This window comes from Eschscholzia californica, unplaced genomic scaffold (assembly GCF_041429995.1).
Source record: "Eschscholzia californica isolate CP2 unplaced genomic scaffold, dmEscCali1.0.p SCAF_2, whole genome shotgun sequence".
Classification (NCBI taxonomy): Eukaryota; Viridiplantae; Streptophyta; class Magnoliopsida; order Ranunculales; family Papaveraceae; genus Eschscholzia; species Eschscholzia californica.
This window is the reverse complement of record NW_028238309.1, coordinates 42,304,316-42,317,163: the sequence shown is the minus strand read 5'-3', so window position 1 is coordinate 42,317,163 and position 12,848 is coordinate 42,304,316. Positions and strand designations below refer to the sequence as shown.

The 12,848-nt window shown below is 37.3% G+C and overlaps 1 protein-coding gene across 1 annotated transcript; it reads right to left on the bottom strand.

Annotated features, from left to right (window-relative positions):
- Positions 1-8,395: 8,395 nt before the first annotated feature.
- LOC147558051 (ABC transporter B family member 18-like) lies at positions 8,396-12,848 on the bottom strand. Its single transcript, XM_086658982.1, has 2 exons — positions 11,418-12,848; positions 8,396-9,145 (listed from the first exon to the last, which is right to left on the bottom strand). The coding sequence occupies exons 1-2, from the start codon at positions 12,846-12,848 to the stop codon at positions 8,396-8,398; spliced, it is 2,181 nt and encodes a 726-aa protein (XP_086515108.1).

Below are 12,848 nucleotides of genomic sequence, written 5' to 3'. Positions count from 1 at the left end.
AGAAATGTATATGAACAACTAATATGTTGATTTGGGCCAACAACTGCTAGCCCAATTGCCGATGCGTCAACTACCAAATCCCAGAAGTCACAAATTCGATTCACAATAGAAATCTATTATTTATTGAACTTGAGTTAGTACCGGTATAAATAATAACCTATAAGGTAGTTTGTATGGACTTTAGAAGTCCCATCATTAACCAATTATGAGCATCCCATAATTTGATGTATCCAAGCAATGAACAACAGATATGGAATGTGATTCTTTTTGTTAATGGCCTAGGATTATTTTTCGCTTGGCCTCGTATTTATGATTGATTTCGTGCCTAGCCCTGTAGTATATGCGAAACTCTCAGATGACTCCCTCCTTGTATTTCCCGTCTAATCTCTATTAAGTCACTTAGGTTGTGTTTGATATCAGAGAAATAATTCTATGGAAATAAAAGATATCAATGGAAATAAGAATTCTTTCATTTGGTTGTCATTTATTATTCAGTGGAATTATAAATTCTATTATTTAGTTGTCAACTAACTTTCATGAATATAATATTCAATGAAAAGCTTTTATTTACCTCTTGTGTAGTCAAAATGAAATTTTTACCTTTATGTAGTCAAAATGACATTTTTACCCTTATGTTATCAAAGTGACATATGTATGCTATGTAGTCAAAATGAAAATGTTTTTTTATAAGTCAAATAATCTTGTTGCCCCTGTGTAGCGAAATGAAATTTTTACCTTTATGCTACCAAAGTGTGTTCGAAATGATATTTTTATACTCACAACGACATTTTTATCTTACGTTGTCATTTCGCTACTATCAGAGAGTAAGAATGTCATTTTGAAAACACAAGAGTAACATATCAGTTTGGTATTACAAAAGAGTAGAAATGTCATTTTGACAAAGGCAAACATGTAATTTGACAACATAACGGTAAACTGTCATTTTGGTACTATATCAGGGCAAAAATGTCATTTTCTAAACATACAGGTAAAGGTTGTTATAAGATGGTGCGGACCAGCATTCTGGGCTGCTAGTGATAGTGTCTGCTTTGGCACACCTGGGCCTCATAGTTTTAGCCTCACTAGGGAAGGGTGCTTAACCTCTTAAGAGGAGCACCACACTCCATCTCACCACCAATGTGGGATTGACTTACAACACACCCTCCCAAGACCACATCATAGTAGAGCGAACCGTGCTAATAACGCGTTATAGGATGGTTCGGACCAACTTTCCGGGCTGCTAGTGATATGTTCGCTTTGGCACACCTGGGCCTCACGGTTTTAAAAGGCCTTACTATGGAAGGGTGCTTAACCTCCTAAGAGGAGCACGACACTCCGTCTCACCACCAATGTGGAATTGCTCTATAACACACCCTCCTAATACCACATAACAGTAGAGCGAATCGTGCTGATAACGTGTTATAGGATGGTGTGGACCAGCCTTCTGGGTTGCTAGTGATACGGTCCGCTTTGGCACACCTGGGCCTCACGGTTTTGTAAGGCCTCACTAGGGATGGGTTCTTAACCTCTTAAGAGGATCACCACACTCCGTCTCACCACCAATGTGAGATTGCGTTACAATACACCCTCCCAAGACCACATCATAGTAGTTCGAATCGTGTTGATAACGTGTTATAGGATGGTGCGGAACATCCTTTTGGGCTGCTAGTGATACTGTTCGCTTTGGCACACATGGGCCTCACGGTTTTTAAAAGGCCTCACTAGGGAAGGGTGCCTTTTAAAATCGTGAGGCTCAGGTGGTGCCAAAGCGGACGGTATCACTAGCAGTTCAGAAGGCTGGTCCGCACCATCCTATGACACGTTATCAACATGATTCGCTCTATTATGATGTGATCTTGGGAGGGTGTGTTGTAAGTTAATCCCACATTGGTGGTGAGATGGAGTGTGGTGCTCCTCTGAAGAGGTTAAGCATCCTTTTCTGGTTAGGCCTTTTAAAATCGTGAGACCCAGGTGTGTCAAAGCGCATAGTATCACTAGCAGCCCAGAAAGCTGGTCCGCACTATCCTATAACAAAGGTGCATTTTACTCATATAAATGAGTAAAAATGTCATTTGAACTATATGGAGATAAATATTGGGTTTCAAGTATCCAAATATATTAAAATAGTTTTTTTTTAATTACTGACTTTCCATCGAAGTTAATTCGTAGGGGGAAGCAAACAATTAGAATTCGAGTATTTCATGGAAATAGATTCTTTAAGGAATTAAAGCCATACAAATATAATTTTTGTCAAGCAGTGGAAATACCTATTTCCACATAAACTCTTTTATTTCCATGGAAATAGGTGATATCAAACACAACCTTAAAGGTTTTACGAAATCCCCGTGAAATATTAAAACTCTCACATACTTAATTATTTTCTTTCTTCTTCCTCTTGTCACACTCAAAAGAAAAACCATTTTTACCTTCCCGTCTCATTTACATAGTGTCTAAATTTAACATTAACCTTCCACTTCTTTCAGTATCAATAGACAAGAGTAAGTGCGTTAGAATTATTGGAAATCCTAGATTTCTTGCCCTAAATTTTAAACTTTGATGAATAAGCGGAAACCAAGCGCTTTTCGTTAATATGTTTAAAAAATCTCCCCGTTACAAATCTTCATCAACCTCACTCTGATTATTAATTGCTTCCCAATGGATTTCAAATTTGATTCTGCAAATCCAGGTTCATATTCACAAGTTATATTTATACAGATGATAGATCTTATTGCTGAAGCATAAGGTATCTTACTCGTGCGCACTCGCTCATCAGGGTCACCAGGACACTGAGTGTTGCTAAGCGTTGTGCCATGAGACATGGATAAAATCATCTCTTAGAGTATTTCATGCTAAACCGTTCAAGAATTTTTAATAAGTTCCTTCACTCAAACATATCATTATTCCTAATCTATCTCTATAGATCTTGCTTTTGAAAATGTATTCCGCCTCTCCTAGGTTTTTCATTGAAAATATTTCCTTCACCAATTATTTACAAATTCCAACAACGAAATATTGTTTCCAATGACCATGTATGCCATCGACATACAAAACTAAGAAAATCATGTCACTCCTATAACTTTTATGTAAACAGAAGATTCTTTTTTCCTTCTTTACGAAACAAACTATTGGTTGCCTCATCAAAGTGAAGATTCTAGATCCTACTTCCATGTTTAATCCATATACTTTATTAGCATTGTTAGAGTTAACAAGCCCTTCTTATTGTGTCCTATACACATCCTATTCCAAATTCCCGTTAAGGAAGGTGGATTTGACATCAATTTGTCAAATCTCGTAATTGTAATGAGCGAAAAATGCTAGTGTTATCCTAATGGACTTACGCAGAGAAACTGAGGAGAAGCTTTCATCATACTTTATATTATGAATTTGCTTGTAATCTTTAGCCACAAATCTAGCTTTGAAAATGTTCATGTTTCTTTCCTTATCTGTTTTCACTTTGAAAGCCTATTTGCAACCGATAGGCTTTGCTTAATTCGGAAAATCAACCAAGTTGCAAACTTAATTGTCATACATGGACTCAACTTCAGATCTTATATCTCAAAATCACTTTTCAGAGCCGTGACAACTCATTTGTAGGTGTTAGGCTCATTATGCTCTAGTAGTAGGACTCCATTCCTCTGAGATAGATCTTTAAGTCTCTGTGACCTATACGGGACCTGAACAACAGTATAACAATCTCAATAATTTATGAGTTTTCTTGCAAATCTGATTCGACTATTACAGTTGACTCTCCATCTTGGGTCTCCAGTTCCTCTAATTCAGCCTACGACTCCTGCTGTATAGCTTCAGATGAGGCAATATACTCAAACACGACCAAAGCTGACGCTGGTAAATTAATGTCAGTTTGTTGCTCATATCTAACTTCTTTGATTTTTGCATTACTTCCATTTGTCTTCTTAGAAATATTTACATTTTTAAGGAAGACAACATCACGAGCAATGTTTTCCGATTGGGTGTAGAAGTAATAACCCTTTACTTCTTTTTGGGCAACCCACAAAGAAACATTTCTCTGACTTGGGTGCTAACTTATCTCCAAGTAAATGTTTTACATAAGCTTCACAACCCAGCCTTCGATAAAACATAACTTTGGTTCATTTTCGTTCCATATCTCATATGGTATCTTTTCTACAACTTTAGTCGCAGTTGTGTTTAGTGTGTAACGGTCGTTTCTAAAGCATATTTTCAAAATGTTGTCAGAAGACTAGCAAAACTCATCATACATCAAACGTGTCTAAAAATATTCGATTTCTCATTTGGAGCACATACTATTCACTTAAAGGTGTTCCAGGTGGAGTGAGTTGGGAAACAATTCCACAACTCTTTAGATGGTCAACAAATTCCTGACTCAAATGTTCGACATTGGATCGTAGGGTTTTAGTTTCATGTCAAGTTTATTTTCTAATTTGTTCTGAAGATTGTTTGAACATTTCGAACGATTATGACATACAATTATACTTCATTAGATACACGTAACAATATCTACTAGAATCATCAGTGAACGTGATGAAGTAGTTTTAGTTGCCCGAGACAAGTCTATTCATTGATCCAAATACATTTGTACGTATGAGTTTTAATAGTTTTAGAACCCTTTCTTTCTTTCCAAGATTCATCTTTATCGACGACTCCACTCAATTTTGTTATGTTTACTTACTAAGGAGTAAGGATGAACCAATCGTAAAATTTGAGCTTTATAAAACCGAGGTAAAAAATCAGCTTAATAAAAACATTAAGATTTTGAGAAGCGACTGAAGAGGATAGTATGAATAGCTTTTTTGAGATATGCACCAAGAATGACATAATTCATTAAACGCCGATACCATACACACCTCAACTAAATGATGTTGCAGAGCTGAAAAATATAACATAAAAAGAAGTGATGAATGTTTTACTAATTAGTTCTGGTTTACCTCATAACTTGTAGGGGAAGATTAGGGGTGAGAATATTTCCTGCGAGCCCAAACCTGCCCACGGGTTTCCGAGCCCATGACTGACCATGGGCACTTGCTACCCGTCGCAGGTAGATCTGCCTCTTCGACTTCTCCTCTTAATGTCGCCATGCTCCTTTAGGTCTCTCTTTCTTCTACTTATTTCTCTCTAGTTTATTTATCTCTCTTTCTTTCTCGGATCATTTCTCTCCATTGATCTATCAAGTGCTTAATAGTTGAAGTGCAGTTGAAAAACATTAGAGATATGAATAGGAAATCGATTGGGGTTTCATCTTTTTCTCTCTCATCTTTATCTCCTTTTATAATCTATAATTGATATCTATTTTTTTGGATTTTATCTTTTTTGTTTTGTAATGCTTAATACCTAACACTCTATATTTCTCTTTTCAAGATCTTTGTTGGTTCATCTTTCTTAGTTGTTTTTTCTGTAATGTATATTAAACACAGATCTATAACAATGATAAAAGACATACACATATAAATCATTTTGATCAATATTAAACAAAATATTGACATACTAAAATATGAATAAAGAAACGAGGTGATATTTATGGACAAACAGTTACAAAGAATGAAACACAGATAGATGCAAAACATTACCCGTTACCCGAACCGCCCGTTGCCCGACAACCCGCCTCCTTTAGTGGGTGTGAGATGGTTTTGAACAGAGGAAAGTTAGAAATAACCCACCCGATCTACCTGACTATGCCATAATAGCCAGAGAGAATTTCTACCCGGACCAGCTTGGACCCGAGGTATTCCTACCCGTGGGCGCCCCTACCCACCTGATTCCCACCCCTGGGAAGATATTCTTTAAGCAAACCATTTCTTAATTAAGTTAATCAATCGAAAAATGGGAAATAATAAGTTACCTAAATCTTGACGCATCTATTGAAGACATAATGTCGCGAAATAACTTCTCTCTGAAGGGATCATGAAGATAGATTATGTGAAATTTATATATAACCTACCAGATCCATTTACCAAAGGATTATCTAGAGAGTTAGTAGTTGGTTCATCAAAAGGAATGAGACTACTACCCAAGTAGATGAGTAAAGGCACGATGAAATCATAACTAAATGAGTGGAGATTCCACAATTTATGTCAACTTCAAAGGGAAACTGAAGTTATATCCTAACTCGACAGTAACACTGAAAGGGATCTATCTCTTTCTAAGATGAAATTAGTTTTGCCTGCATGAAAATGTTAAGCTAAAGACTTCAAATGAATCTAAAAATTTAGAACTCGATTCTAAAGTGAGAATTAACAAGATAACTTAACACCGATAATCCCTATGTGTGTGAACTAGTGCCGACTTTATGGGAAGGTTGTATTGCCGACTTCTCTAAATCACATACAAAACTGGGATGTTTCAGGCCGAGATGAACGCAACTGAGAACCTAAGAAAGCAAGGGATTAGCTATGTGCATGGAAACTAATTTGGTTTACAATTACCAGGACTGAGTTCAAGACTTTTTATTCACTTTCGTCCGTGTAGGCCTTGTAGTTACTCACTAGGGAATCTTCAAATTTGAAAGGATGCAGCGCACTTCCGCGTATGAACTCCATTCATGTCAGCATTATAGCCATATTTAGTTCGTTAGTATTGAGTTTTGAAAACACTTAATAATCATTCATGTGGAGGATTATTGGAATTGAACCCTTAACTAGGTTCGTTTTCCTCGACTTTAAGGGACCTAAAGATGTCTAAATCGAGACTTCTCTAATACATTAGGTTCGACTCGTCGAGCTCTTAAGTTTAGGCCAAAGGTTTGCCTAATTCTTATTCGATTGATCGATTTATTAAGGTTTCAACTAGTGTATAAACGTAATATAAAGTAGTACTAGCTTTTAAATTTGGAGCCTAATTATTTTGTAGATCTGGATTGATTCAACGGCACATCAAATGTGTGAGGCGTTGTTAATTTAACAGATAGGTTAATCCAGTCAAAAGGAGCTCCGGAAAGCACCACATGCCACATGCCACGCACACACACCATTAGATGTAACCCTCCAGGGCACTTTTTCTATACTAGGTGCCTCCACCAGACGTGACAAAGAAAAACACCCATTCAACACTTAGAAATACCCGTTGAATTCAGTAGTTCGATTATTCACTTTTCTTCTGAAGTAAGAAAATATTCCAAGTGTAGCTGGACTATAAGTCTGGATTCAAAGGTGCATTTTAGTGGGTCTAAAATCTGAAGTAATAAAATACAAGTGTCTATCAATGCAAATAAAGAGTACACTAGTTATCTAGGCAATCAAGTCAGAAGCAGTTAGTTCCAGTATTAACAGAAAGAGAATTATACTGATGTAGACGCAGCGGAATAATTAAAGAACAATAAAATAAACTAAGAACAATTAAAGAAAACTGTAAGAAACGATAAACTAAACTTAAATTCTTAATAACTTCAATTGTTTTTCTCTTCAAGGTGTATAATAACATAGACTAGATCCCCTTTTATAAGATAATAAACCTTCCTAGATAGACTCAAACTAGGATTCCTAAAATAATAAACTACTCAAACATGGAAACTTTAAAATAAAGAAACATCAAATTAAAGTAACTTCTCTTCTACTAAATAAACTACTATTATAACCAAATAGGATGTGGGCACGCGTGGACGTGGGCCCACACATTTATGCGCCTGCATCAGCACCCTGTTCCCCAGAAGGTTCGTCCCGAATCGATTTCGATGAAGAAAACAAGTTGATGCACCCGCAGACGATGAACTTTGTCATGGCGATCCGTAATTCCCACCTCGAACGAAGTTTGCACTGGAATGGAAGGATACTAATGTGCAAGTAATCGTCAACCTCGTACCCAAACTCATATGCCAATGATTCTCGCAAAATTAACCTTAGTGAAAAAATAATGTTCATCTCGCCATCTTCCCACGGTAGATTCAACCACTTAATAATCTCCAAGAAACCCATAAGTAAGATGAGTAAATCTGGAGTAAGCATAATTGTAGCAAATTTCCAAAATACCTTGTTAAGATCCAAAGTAGAAGCATAACCAACTCCCAAAAAGTTAACAAGATTGAAACACATAGCATCGATATGACACTCAAAAACGGTCTTCCCACGTTCATCTTCGTGAAGTTTATATACTCTAACGTGATCAATACTTAAAAATGGAGTTACTTTCCAAACCAATATATCAACAAAATTAATTATTTTGCCCGAAGGTTTTCGTTGTGCCATAGGCGATGTAGCCAAAGTTCCTATCTCCTTGATTTTTCTAAGGAGCGTATCATCGAACATGATAGAGGCGTTAATGAACAGGTTTATGTGATTTGACTCATCGACATCAATGGACAAGCTCATGTAATTTGATTCATCAACATCAATATGGTTGTCCATTCCGTCAATTGTAAAGCATACAAACCTGAGGTGTTCCGCTTCTTCTTTCCCCCCACTCCAAATTATAACTTTCCCATCTTGAGAAGCACTAGCAATTGTTGATGTTGGCAAACCCAAATTAGGTTCCCAAGCCACATCCCTAACCCAATCAGTATGCATCTCAAGTCCAGGGTGGAAATCCAAATTCCAAAACCATTGTTCAATTCCCAAACTTTAGCAATATTATCACGCCCACCATATACACGTTCCTGAACTAGTTCAAAAGCACAAGATCCAACAAGAGAACCAGGGTCTGTTGAAGGTGCCCAAGAAACAGAAGTAAGACTAACAGAATAAGCTTGATCGACTTGAATTATATCCCAACCTCCATCAATATTTTCAAGAATAGTTGTTGCAAATAATGCTGGTTCGTGTAGGACTAACCCGATTTTGGTTTTAAGAGATTTCAAATTGTGCCGTCGAATGTCTTTCCCATTAATTAATACCCTTCGTGCTGTTGGATCATAGAACCTCAAAATTAACGATATGATCGAGCTTTTTCCAGCGCGAATTCTAACGTGTAAATCGTTAAATATGACGAGTTCAGGCCGTAATGAGTATGAGAATTCAACATGTTGTAGTTCAATATCTCCACGAAGAGATTCAATAGTTTTAGCTTCTAAGTCATCCAGATCAACCTTAGTTGATCGATCAAGGATGGAGAAAACATCTTCAATGAGAAGAAATCCACCATTCGTATCCCAAACACTAATAGAAACGTCTTGGGGTTCAGTAACGATTTTCGAGGTTGTGAGAATAGGGAAATTAATCCTCTTTTTCGTCAATATTTCCAAAGAATTTCGCAGATGGGGATTTGATAGAGAAAGAGGTGATGTGGGACATGATTGATTCGGGAAAATTTTATGATTCGAAACAAGGATATCTTCTCCCGGAATTGTATATGAATCGAATAATTGGTCCGAACATGGTTTTTTCATATCACGAATAGAATTTAGGTTTGATAAAGAAAATTTACCTTTTTCTTCTTCCTCGGCCATTGAGAGAATTTCGTTCATCTTGTCAAGAACGTCTTCGGTAACAATGGTGGTTGAGAGAATATGGGATGGTTGGGTGGTACTTGGGTTGGTAGTGGAATAATGGGAGAACGATTCGGGTTTGTTCGATGTTAGTTGTTCGTTGAAAGAGAAAGGTGGTGTTGTGGGGTTTATGAGTGGGAACACCGGTGATAGTGGTGATGTAGGGTTGTTGTGAATCGGGATTGAGGTCGTGTTAGGTTGACCAAGTATGGAATTTGAAGTTGGTGTTGTGGTTGGAAGTGATAATGATGCTTGAATGGAAGTAGTAGAAGAAGGAGTAGTGGTAAAGGAGTGGTTGGGTTGTTCTTCTTGTTCTTCTTTTTCTTAATTGTTTCTCTTGTTGTTCTTCTTCTTGGCTGTGATGGGTTTTGATAATTGCTTTTTGTTCTTCTTTTCCTTCACTAAATTCTGGGTTTTGATTACTTGGGTGTGTTGATAACTGAGTTTTAACTTGAGGAGAAGATTCAAAATTTTCTGACAGAAGTGTTGGGGATATGGAAGATTCAAAATTTTCTGGTAGAAGTGTTGGGGATATGGAATAGTAAGGAGAGGTTTGTTGTGTTGGTGATGGTGTTTGACACCAAAAGATTAGGAGGGAAACAGGAACATGTTGGTGATATTGGGGTAGGGTTATTTGGGTGGTGGATATAGATGGGATTTGAATATTATGTATAGGGAAACTAGGGGTGCCTATAGAATCCGGGTTGTAGCCTACATAATTAGGGTTTGTATATGTGTGGTGGAATGTTTGGTTAGAGAAGGGTTCGGGGTTGCGGTTTTGGTGGTGGGTTTCGAGTTGAATGGTGCTTGGTGAATAATATTGCCGAGGGGTCTGGAATGGGTATGGTTGGGTTATACTTGGGTTGGTAGTAGATTGGTGGTCGTTGAAGGAAAAAGGTGGTGTGGTTGGAGTGGTTGTAGGGTTTATGTATGTTAATGGGAAAACCGATAAGAATGGTGATGTAGGGTTGATGTGAATCGGTGGGAGGAAAGTGATCGGGCATGGGTTAGTGATAGGTTGACCAAGTAGGGGAATTGAAATTGGTGTTGTGGTTGGGAGTGGTTGTGGTAATGATGTTTGAATGGAAGTAGTAGATGAAGGAGTGGTGGTAAAAGAGGGAGACTTACGTATGCCTTCGAGTTGTTTAGCTAGCATCATGATCGAATCATTGACTTGATCGAATTTTTCCATAGTTTCCTTCTTGTGATTTTCGAATTTTTCCATAGTTTCCTTCTTGTAATTTTCGAAAGCTTCTTCCAATTTTGTAACCGAGGATAACTTCTTGTTGATGTTGTCCCATTCGGAGGCAAAAGTTGGTGTCTTCTCTTTGATTGTTGGAGTAGGAACGGTAGGATTAACCATTGTGATTGGTTAAAAAAAATTTGGCTCTGAATACCACTTGATGTAGACGCAGCGGAATAATTAAAGAACAATAAAATAAACTAGGAACAATTAAAGAAAACTGTAAGAAACGATAAACTAAACTTAAATTCTTAATAACTCAATTGTTTTTCTCTTCAAGGTAAACAATAACATAGACTAGATCTCCTTTTATAAGATAATAAACCTTCCTAGATAGACTCAAACTAGGATTCCTAAAATAATAAACTACTCAAACATAGAAACTTTAAGAACAATAGATAACGATGATGTCGTTTATGCGCCTGCATCAGCACCCTGTTCCCTAGAAGGTTCGTCCCGAACCGATTTCGATGAAGAAAACAAGTTGATGCACCCGCAGACGATGAACTTTGTCATGACGATCCGTAATTCCCACCTCGAACGAAGTTTGCACTGGAATGGAAGGATACTAATGTGCAAGTAATCGTCAACCTCGTACCCAAACTCATATGCCAATGATTCTCGCAAAATTAACCTTAGTGAAAAAATAATGTTCATCTCGCCATCTTTCCACGGTAGATTCAACCACTTAATAATCTCCAAGAAACCCATAAGTAAGATGAGTAAATCTGGAGTAAGCATAATTGTAGCAAATTTCCAAAATACCTTGTTAAGATCCAAAGTAGAAGCATAACCAACTCCCAAAAAGTTAACAAGATTGAAACACATAGCATCGATATGACACTCAAAAACGGTCTTCCCACGTTCATCTTCGTGAAGTTTATATACTCTAACGTGATCAATACTTAGAAATGGAGTTACTTTCCAAACCAATATATCAACAAAATTAATTATTTTGCCCGAAGGTTTTCGTTGTGCCATAGGCGATGTAGCCAAAGTTCCTATCTCCTTGATTTTTCTAAGGAGCGTATCATCGAACATGATAGAGGCGTCAATGAACAGGTTTATGTGATTTGACTCATCGACATCAATGGACAAGCTCATGTAATTTGATTCATCAACATCAATATGGTTGTCCATTCCGTCAATTGTAAAGCATACAAACCTGAGGTGTTCCGCTTCTTCTTTCCCCCCACTCCAAATTATAACTTTCCCATCTTGAGAAGCACTAGCAATTGTTGATGTTGGCAAACCCAAATTAGGTTCCCAAGCCACATCCCTAACCCAATCAGTATGCATCTCAAGTCCAGGGTGGAAATCCAAATTCCAAAAACCATTGTTCAATTCCCAAACTTTAGCAATATTATCACGCCCACCATATACACGTTCCTGAACTTGTTCAAAAGCACAAGATCCAACAAGAGAACCAGGGTCTGTTGAAGGTGCCCAAGAAACAGAAGTAACACTAACAGAATAAGCTTGATCGACTTGAATTATATCCCAACCTCCATCAATATTTTCAAGAATAGTTGTTGCAAATAATGTTGGTTCGTGTAGGACTAACCCGATTTTGGTTTTAAGAGATTTCAAGTTGTGCCGTCGAATGTCTTTCCCATTAATTAATACCCTTCGTGTTGTTGGATCATAGAACCTCAAAATTAACGATATGATCGAGCTTTTTCCAGCGCGAATTCTAACGTGTAAATCGTTAAATATGACGAGTTCAGGCCGTAATGAGTATGAGAATTCAACATGTTGTAGTTCAATATCTCCACGAAGAGATTCAATAGTTTTAGCTTCTAAGTCATCCAGATCAACCTTAGTTGATCGATCAAGGATGGAGAAAACATCTTCAATGAGAAGAAATCCACCATTCGTGTCCCAAGCTCTAATAGAAACGTCTTGGGGTTCAGTAACGATTTTCGAGGTTGTGAGAATAGGGAAATTAATCCTCTTTTTCGTCAATATTTCCAAAGAATTTCGCAGATGGGGATTTGATAGAGAAAGAGGTGATGTGGGACATGATTGATTCGGGAAAATTTTATGATTCGAAACAAGGATATCTTCTCCCGGAATTGTATATGAATCGAATAATTGGTCCGAACATGGTTTTTTCATATCACGAATAGAATTTAGGTTTGATAAAGAAAATTTACCTTTTTCTTCTTCCTCGACCATTGAGAGAATTTCGTTCAT

Coding starts and splice junctions, on each gene's coding strand:
- LOC147558051 (XM_086658982.1), bottom strand. CDS start 12,848: ATGAACGAAATTCTCTCAATGGTCGAGGAAGAAGAAAAAGGTAAATTT. Junction 9,146..11,417: donor CTACTTTGGATCTTAACAAG/GTATTTTGGAAA, acceptor TTGACGAAAAAG/AGGATTAATTTCCCTATTCT.